This window comes from Homarus americanus, unplaced genomic scaffold (genome assembly GCF_018991925.1).
Source record: "Homarus americanus isolate GMGI-L3 unplaced genomic scaffold, GMGI_Hamer_2.0 scaffold6317, whole genome shotgun sequence".
Lineage (NCBI taxonomy): Eukaryota > Metazoa > Arthropoda > Malacostraca > Decapoda > Nephropidae > Homarus > Homarus americanus.
The window spans coordinates 21,674,565-21,699,961 of record NW_024730668.1 but is presented as its reverse complement, the minus strand read 5'-3'; the positions used below and the strand labels follow the sequence as shown (position 1 = coordinate 21,699,961).

The following is a 25,397-nucleotide window of genomic DNA, read 5'->3' as shown; positions in this document are numbered from 1 at the left end:
GGAGAGTCAGCTCCTGCAGTGTGTTGGTGTCGTTGGATGCGCCTTTCTGTTCTCCTGCTCAGGTTGTCCTCCAGATGCTGAGTGCTTCTGGTACAGGTGAACCTTGACACAAGTCAGTCAACTGCCAGCCTCTCCTGGGGTGGAGGCTGCACCTTGTATTTCTTGAGATGGTCTTTGAACTTTTTCTGCTGACCGCCACCTTATTGTTTGCCTTGATGGTGTTGGCTGTACAGTATTTGGTGAGGCAGGCGATGGTGCTCAGGCATTCTGATGACATGCCCCAGCCAGTGGAGTTGTTTTTATGCAAGGATTGCTTCAATGCTCGTGGTTTGGGTGTGGCGAAAAATCTCATCATAGGTTATTTGAGCTTTCCAAGATAGCTTCAAGATCTGCTGCAGACATTTAATGTGGAACACTTCCGGGGACCTAATATGGCGCCTATTCAGGGTCCAGGTCTCTGACCCATAGAGCAATATGGAGATGCATACTGCATGATACATAGCAGCTTTGGTGCTGACTTTGAGGTCTTTGTTTTGAAATACCCTCGATCGTAGACATCCAAAGGCAGAAGAGGCATGATTAATGCATGCCTGGACTTCATGGTCAGTTGTGCAGGATAGTGCTAAAATGCTTTCGAGTTAAGTAAAGGGGTGGACAACTTTAAGAGGTTTGACGTCGATGGTGAAGACTGCACATCAGGGGAGGCACAATGTACTGTGCAATTACTTTCGTCTTCTTGGTGTAACTTTGAGACCTTGGGCTTTGTAATTGGCCGAGATGGTGTCAAAGGCACGTTGCATATTAACCTGGTGTGTGATACGAGGGCCCAGTAATCCGTGTAAAAGAGTTCATTGATCTGCTGAACTTATGTTCTGGTGTGGACTTGGAGGCGTCATAGGTTAAAAGGCTCCCATCAAGGCGGTATTGTATGCTTACACCATTGTCTTCATTAAAGATGTTGTGCAAGAGGAGGGTTACTGCTACAAGGAACATGTTGAAGATGGTAGGGGCTAAGACACATCCCTGCTTCACACCGACACTGAAGGGATCAGACACTAGTTCTCCTGCCAAAACTTTAGTTCGTAGGAATCTGTGAAATTGTTGGATGATGTTCCTGAATTTGGGTGGCACTCTGAACTTGTATAGCAGTAACCAGAGAAGTTCACAATTGATTGTGTCAGAGGCCTTGGTCAAGTCAATAAATGTTATGAAAAACTCTTTGTTTGTCTTTAGAACAAGGATCATATCTACGTACTACGATCTTTTATAAATCCGCATTGAATCTCTGTGAGGATGTTTTCAGTCATGTGCTCTGCCAGTCGGTGTAGCTAAGAGGGATATACCCTTACTATTACGACAATCAACTTTGCTTTCTTGTTGTAGATGGTCATTATATTAGCATCTTTCCATTCCTGTGGGATTGCTTCAGTTCTCCAGATACGTAGTTGTAATCAGTTGTTGGAAAAGACACGGAGGGATTAAACACCCGATTTCTTATGAATTTCTGCGGGGATGCCATCTGGACCTGCACTTTGGTTCTTTTAGAGTTCCTTAATGGTGCATAAGACCTCCCAAAACTCAGGTGGGGCATTGAGTTGGTAGGTTGATAGTATGTTTGGCAGGTAGTTCAGCTTTTCAGGTTCAGTTGAGAAGGCTACTGACATGCTCCGCCCTCCTGTTCAGGATCTGCTGACGGTCTGAGAAGCTTCCCGCCATCCACTGATCTTATGGGAGTGAAGTTCCATCTCTGAGGGCCATAGATGGCCTTCATGGCATCATAGAAGCCATGTGTGTTGTTTGCAACAGCACCACCCTGTATTTTGCCAACCTACTTGATCCACCATTCATTTTCCATGTTGTATTGTCTCAGCTCAATGTTAGAGAGTGCGAGACTGAGGGTTGGAAAGATATGCGTTGTGAGCTCCACACTTGGCTTTGATAAATTCATAAATCCCCGGGGCATTTTCATCAAACCAGTCCAAAAGACTTTGCCTGATGTAACTGACTGAATTCATAGCCGCTTGGTGGATGGACGCCCTGAGCTCTGTCCATGAGACATCTATGTCAGGATCTTCAGGGATGTTGGCCAAGTTTGTGGCTATTAGACTCCTTAGCTGAGCTGTTGTTTCTGAGTCTTTCAGGGACTGCAGTTGAACTTCCTGCTGGAGGTTGTTTTGGGTGATGTGGGCATATCACCATGCAGAGTTTGGACTGGATCAGCTTGTGGTCTGTACAACAGTGCTAAATCATCAGCTGCTTATTAATCACTACAGATAATTCAGGGATGTCGTGTAGCGGAGAAGACTTCACCGCAAAGCCCCCCCTTTGAAGGTGTCGAGCGTCCTAAGGAAGACCCTTCCAGAAGAAGGTATACTCCTCGCTATTCTCAGCCACCGAGTCCTCGCCATGAAATTTGGTTTTGGTCAAAGCTGCTATATCTATTTTGTACATTTTAAGCTCATTTGCCACTAGTGCTGTTCCTCTCCATTGCCTGTCAGTCACAGTACGTGCTAAGACTATGTATACATTACACTTCACAACCATGAGTGGCGCTTGGGATCTGGTGTTTATGGCGTTTCTGATATTACAGTTATTATCATTATCATCGTTGTTGCTTCTACTGTATTATGGGATGTCTCAATGGCTGCAGCCAACCACCCATAGATAACTGAACAAGCAATTTTTAAACCATCTTTTCATGGCCCTTCCCCATCAGGGGTGAGCAGTATTGGGCTGCTCAGACATGCCGGAAACTGCTGAGGAGATATGATATCCTAGTTCCTGTAGCTCAGTGACCATCACTCCTGTGCTGCCTGCATGCAGGTCAGGGCTGAATGCTCCCAGCTTCATCCTTGGCCTGCACCCACCACCCTTTCTCATCACTGCAGGACTTTGAGGATGATGATGAAATGAGATGATTGTGGAACAAAGGCCTGCACGGTGAGTTGATTAGAGTGGGGGTTTGGTGTGCTATCCTCACACCCACTACCTTGGGTCTATCCAACGTTTTCGGGTGCAACAGACATCTGGTCTGTTGCACTCTGCCTGATGCGGGGCCCCACCGCAGATTATTCATTTGAGATTTACAGTACTTCTGTGACCTTATACCTATCAAGGTTATTCTGCAAGGCAGTGGGTGGTAGGAGCCAGGGTTTGTTCACAAACCGGTGGGCATGTGCACTGTACTTTTGGGGCCCACTGTTGCTTGGAGATCCTCATCTACCTTATGCTGCCATGAAGTGGCACAGCAGGAGTCTTGATGGTTAAGAGGCTGTGTACTGGCAGGGAAGATTTACACAAGACTGCTTCTCTGTTCACGAGGGCAAGCCAGACATCACAAGAACCATTATACCACTCTGGAGAAAAACCTACTCACAGACATTCAAACACACTTACAGACACAGAAACTGCCTGGACTGATGCTGGATAGAGAGAGAGGGTCTAGAGCACCTCAGAGTCTGAAAAAAGTGAATTCCAGTGTATAGAGGTTCTACAGTACGTATATATAAACTGAAAGACAGGAAGTCCTCTCTAGAGCTAATTGGGTGACTGGGTATTGAGAGTATTGGTGAAGTCTTGCATAGAGTTAGGCTGAAATGGTTTGGGTATGTGGTAAGAATGCAGGAGACCAACTTGGTCAAGAGGTTGTGAGGCTAAATGTGGAGGGGATGAGAGCTTGGGGTAGGCCAAAAATGACTTAGGGAAAGGTAAGAAATGACAGAAGAGTTAGGAACCTGACAAGAGAGACTGCAGTAGACCATGCAGCATGGAGAACTGTCATTAGCTAACCACGGCTGACCCACTCAAGCATGGAAAATGGCTGTAAAACGATGATTATATACTGTATAAAGATAGAGAGAGCTTGACAATGTACTGTATTATATTATATATGCCTAATTTAAGGCATTCATTTTTCACTAATTTAATACTTTTTTGTGTGAAACTATTGAATGTATATTTTATCCCCAGGAAAAAATATTGGATTGTTAAATGACCATAAAGGATTTGTCCAAGGTGTAGCATGGGACCCTCAGGGACAATATGTTGCGACTCTTTGTTCTGACAGGTATGTGCATTTGGCCTTTTTAACATACTGTGTATTGCGCTATATCTTTGTGTATTATTGGCCACTGTTTACTGACATACCCTGCTTAGTGCTGTTTCATTATAGTGCTCAGTGCCCGGGAGGAAATGTTTTTTATACTTAAGAATATAGTACAGTACCGGTAACTTTAATAATGGTGTCCAATTTTATGAGTGTGGATACACCTGGCTCACTGATATACAGGCAGTCCCCAACTTACGACGGGGTTAGGGGCCCAAATCCAGGTCGTAAGTCGAATTGGTCGTAAGTCGAAAATGCGAAAATAATACATAGATAATCTCAAATGGGTGTCTCTTTTTCTTCTCAGCACCACAAAACTCTCACTTTTAAGCTTGCCAGCCATTTTAAAGGGAATTACAAACAAAAATTTTGTCAGTACACAGCGCAATCACTAATGTTGAGACTCAAAAATACATAATTTGAAAATTTTTTTGGTGCGACTGGGGCGGTAGTATGTCCGGGTGGTCGTAAGTCAAGGAGTAGCTCTACTGTAGTACACTTGGTGCTCGTGTTACTCAGTCCCTCAAGTAATAGGTTTAATGTGTATGTTGTTTGTATTAGCACAATCTGAGCCAACCAGTGCTCATTTCATTGAAATTTGAACACTACCTGCCGATGAGTCTTATGAGCATTTAACCCGTAAGCCCCGGGTTAGGGTGCCGCTGGCCGTCCCCCCACGTGAGGGGGTAAATAGAGAAAAATCAACTTTTCCCAAAATAATTTTTAATCTTTTTTTAAATGATAAAACAATAAAAAAGAAGTAAGAAAAACTACCCGTATATATTGACCCTCTAGAAACTTCCCTGGCAGCGCAGAGGGAGGGAGGGGAGAGGGAGATAAGGGGACAGCTTGTTATGGCGGCAAATGCTCGTGGTCGCCTATGCATGTAGCAGCTATTTTTAGCTTGCCTTTGTGTCCGGGATGGCCAGTAATGCATATCTTTACTGATCTTGATCATAATACTTATTTCCGATAAATAATTCATTTAGAATACTTTATTTGCATTATTTTTCATAAAATAGTGCTCGGTAACACACGCAGTCAGTCGCCAGGCTGTCTGGCTGTCTTTGTGTTTGGTACTTCAAGTACAGTGGGGTATGCTATAACGAATCTAATTGGTTCTAGAACCTTGTTCGTTATAGCATTCGTTCGTTATAGGATTAATCCGTTCCAGGCCCCCAAATACAACCACTTAACACTGAAAAATATAATATAAAATTGTACAAATTGTAAAAAAGTGCATAAATATGCATCTAAACCCCTGAAATAAAGAATATCATTAATATTTGTAATAAAAAAACAATAAATTAGAAAAAAAAATAAAAACTAAAAAAATTAAATAATGTTCGTTGTAGGAGTTTCGTTCGTTATAGCATTTTCAATTTTATAGGTAAAACCGTTCGTTATAGGAATATTCGTAGTAGGATCCGTTCGTTATAGCATACCCCACTGTATTGCATAAAACAATTATCGGAATAATAATTCCACAAATAAATACATTGATAACATAATCACAGCATTTTTTAAGTGTACCAATTTTTATCTTTTCAGGTATTGCAGAGTATATAATATCAGTAACAAGAAAATAGCACACAGAATTCACAAAACTAATATACCAACAGTTGATGCAGAAGACATCTTGAGAGAAAGGGTATGTTATTTGATTACTTGGAAACAGTTTCAGAAAACATAATATATGTGGGCATACTGAGAACTTTTGAAGAAAAAGTCAAGATATTGAATTTTTTAAGGAGTGGCGTATTGAACTCTAAAGTTGCGCTTTGGTTACCTTAGTATAAAAATGGGTTATAAGTATATGGTATATACAGTGGGACCCGAATGTATACGAAATTTGCACTTTAAGCGGGATCCCAGGAATGTAACCCTCACATACTCTGAGACCCCACTGTATATATAGTACAATATACTGTATATGTTTTTATCCTTGTGTAAAAAAAAAAGTTTCTTTGTGTTGAAATGAATAAAAAAAAATTCTCCCACAGCCCACCAGATTATTCTATGATGACACACTGAAGTCCTTCTGCCGCCGTCTCAGCTTTTCACCCGATGGAGAATTGTTATTGACTCCTTCTGGTATTGTAGAGGAAGATAATGGAAAAGTAACTAATGTTACCTATGTCTTCTCCCGCCATGCACCTTCCAAGTGAGATACTACGTTTTTAGAAATATATCCTCAAATTTATCTCTTTTTTTTTTATAGTTAAAATGACATAATAAAGTACAGTAGATGGAAAAGAAATATGGGAAATATACTATGGAAAATATGTGGAGTAATAGGAAATTATTGAATACTGTAATGTCCAGAGTTTGTAGGGTAAATAAAAACAAGTTCCTAGTGAAAGAAGGATTATATATATGTTCTAGATGTGTAATGTCACCATAATTGTTTAATATTTTATGGGATAGGGCAGTAAGAGGTGCATATTTGGTAGGCAAATAATGATATAAGGTTGTAAATGGTAAGGGATTCCGCTGCTGTTTGCTGAAGACTTTACTTTAGTAGTTAATTAAGAATAAAACATGTGTTAGCCCTTAAGGCGATGGTCTAACTGCTATAGAGTTGTGCACTTATTTTTGTGCAGTTCTTTTCATAATACATCTATCATAAAAAGGCATAATGACTCACCTTAAGCTTCCCCTCCCACCCCCTAGCCCCCTCTCAGAACACCTGTTGCCACTTTTATTTACTTATTTTCATTTAGTGTCTAGAATTTCACACAAGTTTGGGATAAAAAACTATGCCCAAGATAGGTACAGTGCAATTCCTTTTATCTGAATCTTCTAGGTATCTGAACTTTTGTCCCCTTAGTTCCCATTCGGTTAAAATTCTAACTTAGTCCAACATTCTTAATACAACTGAAGTAATTCGTTTGCCTGTCTGCCACCAATGACGCTGTTACCACTTTGTTGGTAGAAGGTATTGGGTTTTATTTTCATGCTAAGATAAACTATAAAATTGATACATACCATAAAATACAATACCCCATATTTTATATACAAAAAATAGCTCCTTCCTTGCTGAAACCATCCTCTGGGCAATGTGACAGTTCAGCCATCAGCTGGGCAGTCAGTCAACTGACTCCGAGACGTGCGTGTGTGTATGCTGTGACATCATATCAGTGGAGAGAATGCAGGTTGGATGGGTGATGACTGGGAAGTCGGCTATGCAGTTACAGTCCACTGCCTCCACACATACACACCCATGCTTTTCGCTTTTCTTATTTTATAGTTTTATATTATTTCTTTGTTTCTAAGCCACATAGAGTATTGTAATGATTATTCCAAAAATGTGTAATTTCATTACATGTAACTGGCAAAATGCCATCACACAGGTCACCTCATCCCCAGCTTTTCTCTTTCCCAGTGAGTCAGGATTTCGCTGAACCGAATTTTGACTTGGCATTAATTATTGCATGTTCTTGAAGGTACATCCAAGTATCTGAACTGTGGTACCTCCACTGAGAGGTTGACAGGCACATGTGTTCCATGATGTAAATGAAAGCACTAACTGAGAGGTGAAGGAAATACCTACTCAGGGCTACCCAGCTAATTACAGTGCATCACTCAGAGTGACATCAAGCCATGCAAAGTTTAAATTGTAATGCAAAATTATAAAATGTCAATGGGCGTGGACAGCATTGAAGCTTGCTTAGTTAGTAGACTTGGATAGCAGTTTAAGGGTAGATTGATGTGTTTAGAAGTGATTGTGTTAGAAGAAAGGATGATATTGATTGTGAACAAACAAAATTACGAAAATTAGGAGGAAAGGAACACTGGTGATAAAAGTGGTATCTTCACTGTAGGAAGTGGAATGTTCCAGAGATGGAGTGGATGTGTCGGCTAGTAGAACGATGAGTGATGAACAACAGAGCAACAAAAGGAAAGAATGAATTAGATGGATTGAGAGTTATATGGAGGGAGAAAACTGTATCAAAGGAGGCAAAATTTGGGTTGTATAAATAACTCTTGAGGGTACCTAATGTGATCTCCAGGTTCAAAGGGATGCAAATTTGTCATTCTTATCAAGGTTCCAGTAAGGCCGGTAGAATATAAAATTTACTAAAGATACTAGATGCAGATGGTATAGGCAGAGAAATTTTTGAACAAAGAATTTGTACAGTTATCATATGGTTTTAATGGTTGATGTTCTTATTTGGCAGACCAGTACTCTATCTTCCCACAAAAGACAAATACACATTGGCAGTCAGATTCTGTCCCATACTATTCGAGTTGAGGCCCATACCACGTGAAGAAGAGGATGACCAAAAAGTAAGTTTAATATGTGGCATTAGTATTATTTTTTTCTCATCTGTATATGTCATCATCTTTTCTCCATGTGTGTGTGTATGTGTAGGTGGGGGGGTCCACAACAGCTGCACCCTGAGCTTGACTATCATACTTCATCTTTCTCCTTATCTTTTGTTTTAATTTTGAAAGTTGAAATGTCAGATACTTCCTGATACTGAAGTGGAATCATCTGCTTATTCCCCTGCAGGGTTGAATTAGAGGCAAAAATTTAAATATTAAATTGACCATCTCTTGAGAACCAGAGATTTCTGAACTGTCAGGTGAGTTGAGAGGAAGAATGGTAAAGAAGTTGAAGCACAATGCATTAAAGTGTACCAAAAAAGTATATTATTGTTTTGAGCTTTCATGAGTTTGGATGAGTTACATACTACAGGGTGTCCCAATACTTTATGTCAATACCTCAGGATTTTTATTGATTTTTTTTTTCAATTAAAAATTGCTTTGTGAATATGGGTCCATTTCTCAACGTCAACAGGATTATGGGTATATGAAGTTAAAAAGTGATCTGTATATAATTAAAATGTACAGTATTGAGTAAGTGCATGTTGATAGGGCATGACATTCAGTCTTTCAAGAATAATGACTTTTAACTTTCACTTTCAGGATGAGCCTCAAGAACCTTGGCAGGAGTACTTAAATTTGTTTAATTTGCCATATAGAATGATATTTGCTGTTGCTACTCAAAATGCTGTGCTTCTCTATGATACACAACAGCCAGTCCCCTTTGCGAAGGTCTCCAATATTCACTACACTCGCCTTAGTGATGTAGCCTGGTAAGATCTGATTCTCAGTACTCATGTTATGTTTTTTCCATAATTTTTTCATATTATGGTCATCATTTACCAAAGGATTTTATAAACAATGTGGTTCCATCTTACACAACTGATAATGTAAATTAGCTAGAAAATTACAGTAACACATTGTAATTATTATGTGGCTGAGTCTTTTCAGAGATAACGCGGTATTCAAAAGGCACTTGAGAAAACATGTGTTCAATCATATAATAAAAATATTGTTAAATTATAGCAAGGTAATGCCTCATGTAGTACAGGCATCAGGTATGATACTCTCAAAGTAAGTAAAAACTGAGGATTGATCCTGATATCTTTCTATAACTTAAGGCCAAAAGGGAATCCAGTCTTTCTCATTGTGATGTGGAACAGGAGTGGCTAGATTAGTTGTTAAGGCCTGTGACCAGCTACTCACAGAATTGTGGCAAAATTTCTTTATCAGTGAGTTGCTTTACAAATATCTCTTTACTGTCAGCTTTCCTCTGGTGACTTAACCTCAAAAATATAATGAGCACCTAAAGGTAATCAAGTTATTTTCTTAATCTCTCTTAAAGCCTCAACAATTAGTGAAAATGTAAACTAGTCCACAAACTCTATTGTGTCTATAAAATCAAATTCCTTCAGCCTTGTTTTTCAAACACTCAAATTTACTTGTCAGTACAGTATGGATCCTGGCAAGGTTGCCATTTGTCACATCCCATGCCCCAAAAAATTAATGATATAGATATAACATTACATAAACACAAGAATCAACCATATATCTATCCTAACTCCATATGTCAGCCCTGAACTGACACATAAGTAAATAAAGATAAACAGTAGCTGGGGGTATATTGAAAGATAATTTAAAATCAACATAAAAATTAATTACTTACAAACAAGTTCACAAGAAACTGCATTATGATGATAATATAGTAAACCTATCATAATTTAGAATACAGTACAGGTAATAGGCTCTCTACCCTTGCCAAAATAAGCAAATTCTAGATTAAGATAAATTTTGTATATTGCACTGGCAATGAGCAAAAATGGCAAATATAAAATCAAATACGTAGGTGATGCTGCATTTGATGGTACTGTATTGGGAAGAAAAACTTTTCTGTGTTTGTGTCAGAAATAATGAGAAACATTGAGATCTCATTTCAGACATTTTTCATAATAAGAGGAATAAAAGTAGTAGGATTATTTTCACTTACACTAACTTTGAGATTAGAATTTTCTGAAAATAGCTGAATTATTACTAATAATGAATTTTGTAAGTTATTATTATTATTCTCATTAATTAAAATGTTCATTACAAACTCCTATGAGCCAGTATTCCCCAGGGCCTCATATTCACAACACAGCAGAATGCTCATTACTATGACAACAGGGACATGCTAGACTCCTCACTGCTTCTAACCTTGATGGAAACATTTCTTACATGTTTATCCCTTGTTATCTTTATATAAGTTTTATGGATAATTTATCCAATTAGAATAAAATATGTACTTATCCCGTTTATATTTCGGACCCATAATGAGAGAGAGCTTGAAGTCATCTACTGCTGAAACTCATCACCCCTGAGAAATAATGAGAATTGGAACTGGGAGAGAGGAAGTCGGTACATTTTACTATGCCATGGGAATTAGAAATCATGATTGAGGAAACCACAGTTGGGGAGAGAGACCTGTATTGCAAAGGCTGTGAACTCTTACTTTTTTCACCATCACCAGGAGAATAGCTACTGTACTCTGTTAAATGACACTTAACATGGTTCCCATTGAGGGCAAACCACACTTTGCCTACTTATCTTCTATGCTGAGATACTGCTGATGTTAGAAAGATAATTATGTCTGCTATGAACTTGAATATGTCAAAACAAGTGCAGCCATATTGTCAAACTGCAAGAACTACTAGAATTGTTACAGAGCTACCTTGTGGAGGACTGATCCTAAAATCACATTTTCTGGTTAAACCTGTGGCTGATTGGCTTAGACACACACTCTTCTCCCATGGATTTGTGGGTAGTCAGATGGAAATTACATCCAAAATAACAGATAGGTTAAAAGATCAAGACCAGCCATAACTGAAACATTGTTTGTACTGGCTAGGTAGGTGAAGCTGACTTTTAGGCTGACTTTACCTCCAGTCCACCTTTTTTACAAGAGATAGCTGTGAAGAGGGGGTGGGGGGCTGAGGAATTGTAAGATCAACCTGCAGAGGCATTTTAGTGGGTAATTTACTCATTAGAACCCCCTAAAATGGTTTGTACATCAACAAAAGCCACCTGACAACAAGCTTGTTTAGAAAGTATAAATTTGGGTCCAATCCTCCATATTACTTTTTCTGTAATACTTATGTATCCCCTTTATCATCAATAACTGCTATTTTCATTTGATCTCATGATTTTCATCTTTACATTTTGTTAATTTCAAAACTAACAGCATGAACCTGTATTACTGTATTAGGAAATTAATTTCTTTCAGGTCCTTCGATGGTCGAATCCTTGTCGTTTCCTCAACAGATGGTTATTGTTCCTTGGTGTCCTTTTCTGAAGGCGAATTAGGGATTCCATACAGAAAAGGGATAGAACAAAATATTACAAAGGATGTAGACAGCACTGAGTTTGATGTAAAAGAGACCAGGCCAGTTTTATCCTCAGTGTGTGAATCAGCATCAGTGGAGGTTGAAAATGAACAGTTGCCCAGTAGCCAGTTGACAAAAAATAAAGCAGTAACAGTGAAAAGAACTGGAGAAAGGTATGTAATATACAAAACCACTAAGTTCATTAAAAATAGTACAGTATTATTAATCATAAAGTCTGAATTATTTTAAGGCTTTTCCTTTTTTACAGATAAAAAGAAAGCAAGATAATGAATTTTCAGTTTTGGACAAAGACATCAAGCCTGTGTATCCAGATCTTTATCCATTTGAATGACATGCAGTGCTAAACAAGGAGTCTTGTACAGTATTATGCAGTCTTAATAATAAGAATACGTACAGTAATTCTCATACTTTCATGAATTTATCTTTCAAGGGTATTATAAATGGGACTTTTTTTTAACCATTCACGTGACTCCATAACCTGCACAATTGTATTTTGTATGTTTTTTATTTTTATATATTTCATGTCTTATGATTCGTAAAGTTTTTTGTATAAAAAAAAAAAAAACAGCCCACGTACCCGCACAATGATAAGAAAATTGGTTTCATGGATACTATTTCAGTTCAAACGTCAATGGTTTTCAGGAAAGGAACCCGTGCAATGAATGAGGACTCCTGTACCAGCATTTTACAATTAAATGTGAACTTAAAAAAGTCTAGGTGTTGTTTTAGTGTGCTTTTTGTGGAAGTCTATAAGTCTATTAAAATTTATTTGTATACCAACAGCTCTAAACCTGGCAAGAGAATATCATTGATAACACTGTCTGGTCCATCACTCAAGAGTGATGAGAACACACTCACTCCTAAGCCAGAGTCTACACAGCTACCAAGTAACACCCATTTACAGGTAATGAGCATACTGGATATATTATATTATATTATATTTCACTGTCAATCCTTAAATGTGTGACTGGAGGGCTCTTAGAAACCGTATTTATAGATCCCATTTCCTGAGGTATAAAAATTAGTTGGCAGTAAAACCTGCTTTCAACCCACCTGATGGTAACTGGGATGCCAGAGTTGTGTCTTCCCTCAGGTCTCTGCTGCATTTTCTGAGTTGGCATGTAGTCTTTACATTGAGTACCATGTGAGCCATTTAAAGGCTGGCACATACACTTGATAGTACAGGAACCTATATTCAGGGGTTGTATTCTGAAAGGCTGCAGCAGCCTCCATCATCAAATGCAGGGAAGGGTGTCCCAGAAGCTGGTCATGGTGGGTCACCCTGAGGCCACTGGACTGTAGTTGCTACAGCATTAGGTTTGCTAGCACCCCACTACTTGGGTTTATGGTGATGAGCAGAAGGGGACATTTTTCATCTGGTTATTACCCAGCTCTTATGAACTATGGCACTACAACCAAAAATCTTGTGGAAACCTCTTCAACATAAGTCACCTGTACACTGTATGATTGCCTGTCAAAGGAAGCAGCGTGAGAACAAAACGAAGCAGCCTGACGTAGTTAGGTTTTGAGGTGGAATTGTAAATGATGGTGCTATGCAGGGTAGATCTGGGGAGATTGTCGAGACATGGAACCATTGAAGGGCGGTCGGGTACCTGTTGTGTACCAGAAACTAGAAGGAAAGGAGGATCAGCAAAGTTGATTACTGGTATGAATGACAGGTATAACATCTTTTAGAAGGGTAGTGACTCTGGGTCAGGTGGTGTTGAGACCTTGATTGCTGAAAATTGGGTGAAGAAAGTGTTACAGGTGAAAAGAGTAAATGTGAGAATTGTGGTTTTAAAGCAACTGTTGGGTAAAGATCTGGTGAGTGTTGTATCTGCATATGTTCCACTGAAAAGGACAAGTTTTGAGATAAGTGGCTGCATGTAGTAATGGAGCTTGATGAAAGGGAAATTTTAGCACTGGATGGTGACCTAAACAGCCATGTTGGTGAACACAATGGTTTATGATGGTGTACAATGAAAGACAAAAGTCATGTCGTGAAATTTGGTGAACACATATGCTGTAGGGCTAAACTTTTGTTGCGCTCCGCCTTGTGGTAGGGGGCTCTCATAATGTTTCACGAGTTAAATTTAATCTTCGGACAAAACCGTGACATGATTTTTGTCTTTTATTGTACTGTACATGGTGGAAAAGGATTTAGTACAAGAAATATTGAAGACAAAAGAATACTTGAGTTTGGGGACACACTGAATGTAGTTGCAGTTACTGTAATGTAATACATTGTTTGCATGACTCATACCATCTTCATATCTGAGGGTTGTTGACCACAGTCCTCCACTCTAAACATTTTGGGGCTGTTTTTCCCAATCCAGATTTTGTATTTTTCTAGGGACCCAGTTTTTAATTTCATTCTTCCATCCCAGTCTCTGCCTTCCCCTGGCCCTCCTACCCTCAACTTTGCCCGTTGATATTTGTGTTGTTATCCCTTCATCCCTAATTATTTGAGCGAAGTACAGTATCCCATTTTTCATTTTCTGTATATTTGAAGTATATCTCCTGAAGTTTTTGCTAACCTTAGTACTTCTTCATTTGTTTTCCTGTTAGTGTAACTTATTTTTAATATTCGCCTGTAACATCACATTTCAAATGCTTCTAAACTCTTTCTAGTCTGCTGAAAGTGTCCACGCTTCTGACCCTTACAACATTCCTTGCCATATACAGTACCTGACATTAAAAGAGAATTATCATCAGTATACAACAAAAGTTTGCAATTAACACTAATGGGCATGTCATATATTCATTAAAGGAAGAGCAGTGATCTTAGGATACTCTCTTGTGGGACTCCACAGGCTATGGACAAGGGTGCTGCATATATAAAATAGGTACCTGTACCAACATCCTACAGGATAAAACATGTCTGTATTTCAGGGAGAATTAATGGATGTAGATGAAGCAGTAAAAAAGAAGTTTGAAGGGGATACCCAAAGCCCATCCAAAACCACAAGGGATGGATCTCCTGCCAAAACACCATCTGGGGGATCAAAGACACCTAGACGTGTGCCTCTCATAACTCTGTCCAGTCCTAAGGGAAAGAAAAGTGCTGTGAGTGATTTTAGATGAATATGCTAACATAGATTAGTGCCTGGTCAAGCCATATGAGAAATTTGTAATTAATTTATTAAATTATTTTACTGTGTGTTTTGTATGCACTAGAATAAAGAGCTCCAAACAAAAAGCTCATGTCAGTCCTGATTCATTTGTTCATAAATAAGTGAAACAAAGGTGAGTTTTTATGGCTAGATAAAAAAAAGAGATACCTCAGATTAGTTGGTAAGAATTATCTAGTGCGGTAATTCTCAAATTTTTTCCTAAGTTATATTGTATATACCGGAAGTTTTATTGTCCATGACAATATACAGAGAGAGATTGCATAACTGAAACCTTCACTACATGAAACATCTCTGCCATAAGTGTGATTTTATGTGAAGATGTCAGTACCTGTATCTGATGAGTGTCCGTAAGAAGCTTGAATGAGGATGATATTTGAATGGTAGAGAAAACTTATAGTTTTAAACTAACTATGAATATTATTTGACCAGAAAAAGTAATGGCAGTTACAAAACATAAATTTCAACGAGAACATGGAAATATGTAAGAAATATAAACTGAAAGCAGCCTGTTTGCTTTGTCTCTGATGGCTTTGGTTTCAGTATGTAGAGTTGAATTTGTAATATTTAGGTTGTACGGATAATGGTTAATGGTTGTGTGAATTGGAAGGAGCAAACATGGAAAACAGGTATCAGCAGGTTACAGTACAATTAATAACTTTTTTTTCTCTCTAAAAATAATGATTTAATTCATACGCTAAACCATATAAACAATGAGTAACAGCCTCACTAAGTTTGACTTTGTAAGGCTAAAGACGAGTTGAATCAATCAATAATTTGAATTAATAGGATAAAATTTACCCTTAGATTCCACCTAATAAAGAATGGTTTTGACACTGACCAAACAGTGTGTGAAGGACAGGTTAGTGAAAGGGATATAATATACTGAATCTGTCCAAAGATTCTCCATTGTTGTTGGAATAGTAAAAGGGTAACTACTCCTTTTATTGGAGGACAGAATTATGGGATGAGGCAAGGTCACATTGCATCTATCTGCCATTACACATACCACAACCTTCTGCCCCACACATTACAACCTTATGTTGCCACCCATGCTGCTACCTATACTGCCATGTACATCACGACGCTACCTACACTGCCATGTATATCATGATGCTACCAATACCTGAATGTACATGATGACGCTGCCAACACTGCCATGTACATCACAATATCTTGCTGATACCTACACTGCCATGCACATCACAACATTATGATTTTACCAAGGATGATGATGAGCTGTGACTGTGCTACCAGAGTAGATATAACATTACCTGCTTTCATTTGGAGTTGTGCTTACTGGGGAGAATATGAACATATCAACTGTTAAGATGATGCTGAATTTATTGCATCATTAAGATTGCAGACCATGACCAAATTTCTTAAAAAATTAGAGTGCCAAAAGTGTTTTGGATTTTACAGTTCAGGAGCAAAATAGTTTTTTTGCAATAAGGTTAATGACCACATATATCAGTCTTAATTTTTACAGCAGCTATCAAGACCCTTTGTCGTGATTTGCTCAGCATTACATGGGGGTAAAGTGCCACCCCGGGCAAAATGCGTTTTTTTATGGATATCACTATTTTCACCCTTCCTCTACATGTTGGCGTTGTATGTAACCCCTTAGGTAGACTAGAAATATGGTTGAAAGTCCTTCAAAAATAGAGTGTCATTTTGCCTCAGGCCGGGAGCTACGTATCTGGCTGTGTTCTCAGTAAGTAAAGGTGGTCACATCCCGTTCAGAATGAGAGGAGCGATTTTTAGAGAGGGCAGAGAAAACTACGATCGTCAGGGATAATAAAACGAAGGAACTAAACAAAGTAAAATTGTAATACTATTATCATAATACTGTTTTTACCCAAGATTATGCAAACTTTCTCCACCTCTGTATTCGCATGTTAATTACGGTGGGGGGGGGGGGGTGTTGTTTCCTTATTATTACACTATTATACGTACTAAACAATATTATAGATCTTTTGCTAATAATAGGGACGGAAAGATAAATACTGATAGGCAAGTGATTTTTTTTTATTATTTAATTTTTTGGGGGGTAGCTTGGTGTAAGACGAGTGTTTTTTTTTGTGATCCTTAACTTGTTTTACAGTATTAGCCCACAATAATAAGAAAATTTTGCAGAAAAATGCTATTATTGTTGGTTTGAAGATCAAACAACCATACATGACAGGTAGTTATTCTCATTCAACTCGCGATAAAATAGTAACTATTCACAGTACTAACTTCCAGTTTTCACTGTTCGCTAGGAGAGGGATCGAGCTGCACGATAAAAAAAAATGAACCCTCTAGCTTAAAAAAGAACAAAGTTAGTTAGGGTTGTTTGAACTTCGAAAAACTTTAAACGCGTTTTTCTCCGCTTTTTAAATTTGGCGCTTCACCCCCTTGTAATGCGGAGCGCCTCAATTGATAGAATGTTGCTTGGCATTTTGAATTTGTAAAATTTTTTGAATCGTATGAGACACTTGGTGGAACACCGATATATGCAAAAAACTCAAGTATTGAGATAATCAAGGTTAAAGTTAGTGTACATTGTTTTGACTGCGTAGTCATTAGGTTGAGTTTACTTTAGAGGGTCACTTTAGAGCATACAGTAAATGATGAATAATCAATCATACAAATGTTATGTAATAATCACCAGCCCAGAACAGGTGTACACGTATGCATGGATGATAAACACTATTAGACAGAAAATAATAGAGAATCATTCACGTGGCATCCGATAATAGCAGGGGTCTAGCAGATGCTATAGTTCCCGCCTCCCAAGGTTGCTCATACACCCTCACATTTTTTGGGCCTCCCATTGGCTGAGTGAGCGATGTCATGTTTTCGCGGTCCTCTGATTAGTCATGCTCTATGGTGTATACGTTGGTGCTCCACCGGCCTTGTGACCTACACATCCCACATGGAGACTGTGTAACTGGCTAAAATTTCTTTGTTTTATAACTAAATTTTGTCCATCCCCCAAAGACATATTTCATTTCCCAGTCCAGCTCACATTACAAATATTCACCAGGACAACACGTTGGGACAAGAATCTCATTTCTTTCTAATTGGTTGATGCGTCGATGTTCCACTGATTAACGTGGTTTTACTGTATGTGCCTCTTGGTGCTCATCTGATGGCTTCTTATTATGTTACCTTTTATTTAGGGTGTGGCCTTTTATATTGAAAATCAAATAGTTTTATTTAGCCAAATTATTTAAGTCTGTAGGTGATAAATATGAAAATACCGGGTATGTATATATTGTTCAACTACATGATGTTCTTACGAACATGAAATAGGGGGATATCTTGGAACTTTCCTCTTTCCTTATAATTAGATCTTGCTCATCTATATTTAAAGAAGAAGTACTGTACCTTTGTATAAACAAGTTTCATTGGAATGGGATTTCCAAAAGCACATATATACAAGTTCTTCCACTTTTGAGATAAATTGTTAGTGCTCTTGTTTGAAAGTGGTGTCATCACTTAAATTTTATTAAATACAGTACAGTATTTCCATAATTTATGACTTCTTAGGTTTAGTATCACATTTGGCTCGACAGGATTTTTGTATGTATACAGTACACTGTGTCTCATTTACAGTACATCTTTCTTTATTATTCTGGCTTTTTAAGTGTATTACTGTTTTCATTTTTACATTGATTACTTAGCCCTTTAACAATTCCTTCAGTTCAATCATGTTAGCTCTTATACTTTCAGTGGCTATGCAGAGCTAGTTCATCTGTTTTTGAAGAAGACAAAGAAAAATTATTATCCTCATTGTCAAATACTTTTAATTTTTGCACTTAGCTTATCCTGAAGTGCTCTGATTTTATTCTTGCCGGTATTCAAAATTCACTTTATTAAAAAAAAAAAAAAAATCAGCACTTATTGCCCCATCATAAATAGATCACCTCAAAGTTACATCCTCTTTGCATGCTAACTTTATGATCTATGTTTTGTTTAATATCCTTATTCATGACTTCATCTACACTCCTGACTACAGTACAGTACGGTATATGCCTAACCTGGAAAATTACTCATTTACCGTAAACTTTACCTTACATTGAGTGGCACTGTACCCTCAATCTTCCTACAATACACTTTATAGCTTTTACAGTAAAGCTTGTTTTCTCTGAACTGAACTTAATGCATTTCATGGGTGGTGAAATAAAATTGTGAGAATATCAGTAATATCTTATTTAGATCCCTGTAAACAAAACAAGATCATTATCCATGGCACAACCTGTGCAACAAATTTCAAATATTTTTTATTAATATTTAGCTTTAGTAGGTAGAGAAATTATATCTTTATAATTTAAATGCTGTAGGGTATTAATTTCTTTTGTTTATTGTATTATTGAAAGTATTTATATGGCTCATAAGTGTCACACTATATGAAATTTTAAATAAAGCACTCCTGATTACATTTTTTGTACTGTATTCAACATTATCCCTAAAGTCCCAGTTATGTTTTTACTATTTTTTTATTTTTAAGCCTTTTTCCACAATATTGCAGGTTAACCAGAAATGAGTAAGTACAGACTTCATTTGTTCATTCATTCTATTGTAACATTATGTATTCTCCTATGATATTCCCCTCCCAAAACAAGGCTCCACATACTGTATTTATGTGGTTTACCATAGTTGCTTTACTCAACATAATATTACCAGTCATATGTTTATACAGTAGTACCCAAATACTCTGTACTATTCATCACCAAGCTCTACAGCCATTCATTGCTGCTTACCAGATATGCGTCTCCATAATTTTAGGGGGCTTTCTTCACCCCCAGCCTTCTCTTTTCTTGGTCTTCTTTTCCCTCCTACCATCCTCCTCTAAATTGTACACATTTTATCAGTGTTTCATTTCCCATTTATTCAACATCTCCTTACTCATTATTTCTTATTCAGGCAAGCATGGAAAATAGCCATAAAACATTGACGATGGTAATGATGCATGCTATTCAGCCCACTCATTGCTCTTAAGCACATCCTTTTGCAACTGATGCAGTGGATTGGCCAACTCTTGTATCAACAAGGGATGACCCAGGTTCCAAACACTTGTTTAATTGGGAATATATTACAGGAATCCAACAAAAACCAGAACACCAGAAATACTATCTTCCCCATCTCAACCACAGCCACTGAAAAGTATATAGCATAGACAAGTCAGCTGCAGAGACAGAACTAACTGCTGTATTATATAAAAAACAATTAAGTCACCTGGTTTGTTGTTATACATGTAAATGTCATGCCCTCACTCACCCTAAATATTACTGGAACAACTGAGGGAGGGGGGGAGCCTTATGTACAGCATACTCATTCTTCAGTTTGTGTTATTTAGTCTCGGCTTAAAAAGGACGAATATAAGAAAATACTTCTTCTCATAGAGGGTGGTAGATCTGTGGAACAATCGACCAGTCAGACATGGGGCTGAAGTTTGCTTCTGGAAGCCAGGATTTTGGGGCTTGGTTTTGTCTTCAAAACTAAAGGCTTTGTCTTCAAAGCCAGAGGCACGACATCAGTTTTAGCTTTGAAGCCATGGGCCTGGCTTTGGAAACTGTGTAACAGAGAGCTAGAAAGAAGACAAGTGTTAGTGGCGGAGAATATAAATTATAGAATAAGCTAAGTGATATTTATGGGAAAATTAAGTAAATGTAAATTAATGGTTAACACTGCTGCAGATTAGTAATGTTAATGAATTTCAATCAAAATTACTTAAACATCATTTAGATATACGAAATTCTTAGAAGAAACTGATTACTGCGTGGTCCTTAAGGGATTACATATAGGTCATCGTACTCAAGGGGTTCAATTATCGTACTCAACGGGTTAAGATACCGTACTTAAGGAGTTCAATTATAATACTCAAAAGGCAGTAAGGTGTGACCAAGACCACCTCATTATCTTGACGAACAATAATGCAATACAGGTATACCTCTTCAGCCCCACAACCACCACTTCTTTTCGAGACACCCTGTTGATGGCGTTAAAATAGCGTGCGGTCTACAAAAATACCTGTAATTTTAGTCTAACTTAACCTGACCTGACTTTACCTAACCTAACCTGACCTAATCTTGTAGACCGCACCCAATTTTTGTCTCGTCTAAAGATTAGCCACACTAACTCTATAGCCAACTCTCCCCCCGATAAAGCCAATCTCTTTGGCACCTTATTCTCCTCATCTCCACCTTCGATGGTTCCAACACTATCCCTCCTACTCCTGCTCCTCCTACTGAACCTATGCACTTTCCTATAATCTCCACTCGTAGGGGTGCTGGTGTGTTATCCAGATTGGATGTGAGTAAGGCTCATAGACTGGATGGAATACCCCCTCGTGTTCTGAGGGAGTGTGCTGAAGTTCTGGCCCCTGTGCTTGCTCGCCTCTTTTTGCATCTGCCTCAAAACCCAAACTTTTCCTTATTCTTGGAAGCATGCCTCGGTTCAGCCCATCCCAAAGAAGGGTGACCATTCCAATCACTTTAACTATTGGGACCATTTGCCCTAACTTCATCCCTCTCTAAAATTTTCGAAACTATCTTAAACTCTCACATTCTCCATCTCCTTGAACGCCATTCTCTTTTGTTAGATCACCAGTATGGCTTTCGCCAGGAGAAATCTACTGGTGATCTGCTCTCCTACTGCACCCATCTTTGCTCTTAGGGATTATGGGGAAACTTTTGTCATGGCTCTCGACATCTCCAAATCATTTGACAGGGTATGGCACAAGTCTTTGCTTTCTAAACTTCCCTCTTATGGTTTCTCTCCCCCACTTTGTTCTCTAATTTTTAGCTTCCTTGAGAACCGATCCATGGCAGTTGTTGTCGAGGGATAAATCTCTCGCTCGTTCTCTACCAATCCAGAGGAGCTTGCTGCTACTGAACATCAGAACTCAGTCAAGCTCACGGCAGCCCTCACTGAGCGTATAATAGCTCAGAATGCAACAAGTGAAGTGGATACCAAGGAATTAAACAAGATTCGACAGTCCGTTACGACAGATCGACAACACACCCAAAGTGATAAACTGCAGCAACTGATGCTACAAGTGCCAGAGAACTTGTAAAAAAAGTAGCTATAGTGCAGGTGGTGGGTGCCTTGAACTGGCTAACAACGTTACCGATAAGGTCAAAAGGTTTCAGTCTTAATAAACAAGAATTTACAGATGCCATTGCTCTAAGGTACGGTCGGCCAGTAGAAGGTTTGCCCACCCAATGTGTGTGTGGCTCTTCCTATGACATCGACCACGCCATGGTGTGCAAGAAAGGGGGCTTTGTATGCATGAGGCATGACGAAGTAAGGGATCTCAGCAAATATGCTGAAGGAAATCTGCCATGATGTCAGGGTAGAACCAACCCTCCTTCCATTGGACAGTGAGAATTTCCATCACATGACTTCAAACATATCCAACAAAGCCTGTGTGGACGTCAGTGCCTGAGGATTCTGAATATGGGAACAGCGAGCCTTTTTTGACAAGGATTTTTTATTCCATGGCCGCATGTCACCGTAACCTAGCTCTCGACGCTGCACACAGGAGGAACGAGAATGACAAGATCAGGGCATATGGGGAGAGAATTCTGAATGTTGATCAGGGCAGCTTCACTCGTCTGGTGTTCACAACCTCTGGTGGGATGGGACCAAGTGCTAGATGTTTCTATGCCAGACTTGCGGAGGTGTTATCCGAACGGAAGCAGCAGCCTAGAAGCTACGTTACAGCCTGGTTGAGATGTCGACTGTCCTCTCTGCTTAGGTCTGCATTGCTCTGCCTCAGGGGAACGAGATCTTCGGCTCCAAAGTCGACAATGATCGTAGATATTGACTGAGACAACAGTCATTGAATACCGCAGAGATCTGTGGCTCAACTAACTCAACACAGCTAACGTAGCTACTTTTGTAATAGGATATTTAATTTTAAGGTAATAAAATGGCGGTGAAGGTGTGGCTATTGGGGGAGGCTGGAGGCCATATTGGTGTCCCACAGGATTCTGTTCTTTCACCTACTCTCTTCCTTCTTTTTATCAATGATTTACTGTACTTCACACTACGGCTAATTCTTTCCATTCTTACGCTGATGATTCTACTCTTCACTCATCATATTTTCCCTTTCCCTTAATTATCAAACTAGATCTGTTTCTAGAGCTGATACCATTACATCTATCAATGCAGATCTGTGCAGCATTACCGAATGGGGGAAGGTAGAAACTTAGTTAAATTCAATAGTAATAAAACTCAGTATTTACCAATTACACTTTCCAAATTAGATGATCTCCCACCAATCACATTTCAGGATGCAATCATTCTGCCAAATTCTAAAATAGATATGCTAGGCCTCACCATTTCCTCTAATATGTCATGAGAGCATCACATCCACAACATTGCTAAAGCTGCCTCCCGAAAGCTGGAAATGCTGTGCAGATGCCGTCACTACTTCACTCCTGAGCAGTTACTTCAAGGATACTGCATAAGGGATTCATTCACCCTAACTTGGAGTACTGCTTTCATATCTGGGGTGGCTCTTCTTCTGTCCAACACTTAGTAGGGTGGAATCAAAGGCATGTCGTCTTATTGACTCCTCCTTTAGTTGATAATCTTTATTCCCTTTCTCTTCCCTTCATTGTTGCTTCACTCTCTCTCTTTTACAGGTACTGTACTTTAACAGGCAATGTTCAGTGGATTTGGCATCTTGTGTACCACTGGCAAGGACGTTGGCTCGTAGCACTCGTCTTGCCTGCAGTGCCCACTGCTTCTCTGTGGATGTTGGTAGGACCAAAAAACCCGTTAAAGTACATCCTTCTTTCCTCACACAGCCAAACTGTGGAATGCTCTGCATTCTTCTGTTTCCATACTCTTACAATCTGTCTCACTTCAAAAAGCTGGTTTTCCGGCATCTTCGTGGTGTAGATTAATATAAACTTTTCTTTCCTATTTTTAATTTATTTTTACTCCTATTTTTCGCCCCCGAGGCCCCGTTGCGGGTCGATGACCTGTGCCTGGGTGGGCTATTCCCCGCAAAAAAAAAAATATGGGGAGATGGTGCTATGTTAGGTTAGGTTAAGTTAGCGTTACTACAGTTTAGCGTACGTTAGGTTAGGTCAAGGTCATTTGACCTTGGGTTAGGTTTGCGATTGGGTCGATAAACTTAAAGCGAAATAAGCTGGGACTGAGTTTCCTTTGTTTTCTTCAGCATCCGAGTACATCTCGTTGTAGGAGCACAAGGTTATATTGTACAAGCTTGTCAGCGCGTGTATGAGGGAGTTGTGTTACTCTTCTTCTTTCTCCAGAAAACTGGATACCAACATTTTATAACGACAGCATGAAGGATGTAGAGCTCCAGGTGGTAATTACTTTGCTAATTTATTTCAGCATTTTGCTCTAAATTCGGCTTTATGTCCACATAACATGATAAGTAATTGAACAATTAGAATAGCTAATGCAGAGATAATATATGCCTCAATGTGGTAAATATAAAAAACTCTACAAAAAAGCTTATGAATCATTAATCTAAACAGGATACGAGCGATAACATGGGTGCGTTCTTACAAGTTCAGAGGCTAGTTTCCGTTCTGACGGCCAGTGAAGAGTACCAGCATGATTTCTTTATATAAAACAGAAAAGAAAATATATACTCATAAATCCTGGAGGTTTCCCACGCCAAAAGTGAACTTAGCATCCCCTCCTCCCTATGTTAGATTAATGAAGAGAGATCAAATATCCCGCCACAGTCACCAGCTGCTGCCGCCCCTCCACCGTAAACACCAAACAGCAGTGGATCACGACGCGTCGACCCCGCGGCAAATGGCGGGGCATGTGTGTCGCTTTTTCACCAAAATTAAAGAGTTAATTATCTGGAGTTGGAGCTATCTCTGGGCCCTTTGGTTTCTTTTAGTTATATCTGTTATCTACTACCTTCGAGGGCCGCTCAAAATCACAGACAATATCGGAATGGGTGAGTAAAATTAAACTCACTCTCACGGTATTTCTCTTGTCGATATATTTATTGTTGCCCACCAGGTCAACCCTTCTAGGTCATTGATCCGTAACTTAAGTTCTATTTTGGCACTACTAAACATTTGTAACTACTGTATCTATAAAATTGTAACTATGATTTGCTGCAGTGATATTGTATTCTGTACAACTTTCCTTGGTTATCTGCATTATGGTTTTAACTGATTTGGAGGAAAGTAATTGAATATCCGATATGGAAAAGCTATATACAAGAAAAGCTTATGAATAAAGATTATAAGGGTTGACCTGTTGTATCCAATTTTGTATGACATGTCACACGTTTGTTCTTGATTGATATTGTGGTTGAATCTTGCAGCTTTTTGTACAAGTTTCCTATCATCTTACATCAGCCAAACTCAGTAGTTTTCAATTAAATTCCATTAATACAATGTTTAAATGAGGATTGTACTCTTCTGGTCAGGGGAGAACAGCTTGTGTGCAGAGTGTGTG

The 25,397-nt window shown here is 38.8% G+C and overlaps 2 protein-coding genes across 4 annotated transcripts in view; both read left to right on the top strand.

Moving 5' to 3' along the window:
• Positions 1-19,371, top strand: part of LOC121867326 (chromatin assembly factor 1 subunit B-like) — a 28,779-nt gene extending 9,408 nt beyond the window's left edge. For both annotated transcript variants that reach the window (XM_042367245.1, XM_042367244.1), the window contains exons 5-12: positions 3,970-4,066; positions 5,657-5,756; positions 6,109-6,269; positions 8,287-8,395; positions 9,038-9,207; positions 11,694-11,966; positions 12,598-12,718; positions 14,707-19,371. In XM_042367245.1, coding sequence (XP_042223179.1) covers positions 3,970-4,066; positions 5,657-5,756; positions 6,109-6,269; positions 8,287-8,395; positions 9,038-9,207; positions 11,694-11,966; positions 12,598-12,718; positions 14,707-14,898 — 1,223 coding nt within the window. In that variant the 3' untranslated portion in view covers positions 14,899-19,371. The remainder of the gene's footprint in view (positions 1-3,969; positions 4,067-5,656; positions 5,757-6,108; positions 6,270-8,286; positions 8,396-9,037; positions 9,208-11,693; positions 11,967-12,597; positions 12,719-14,706) is intronic.
• A 5,204-nt stretch (positions 19,372-24,575) lies between these two features.
• The window catches only part of LOC121867323 (protein ST7 homolog), a 62,229-nt gene continuing 61,407 nt past the window's right edge, over positions 24,576-25,397 (top strand). The window contains exon 1 of one of the 2 annotated variants that reach the window (XR_006089114.1): positions 24,576-24,888. Coding sequence is in view for 1 of the 2 variants with exons in the window: in XM_042367236.1 (XP_042223170.1) it covers positions 24,636-24,888 (253 nt within the window). In the remaining variant the exon portion in view is untranslated. The remainder of the gene's footprint in view (positions 24,889-25,397) is intronic. The other variant, XM_042367236.1, reaches the window with a different exon arrangement.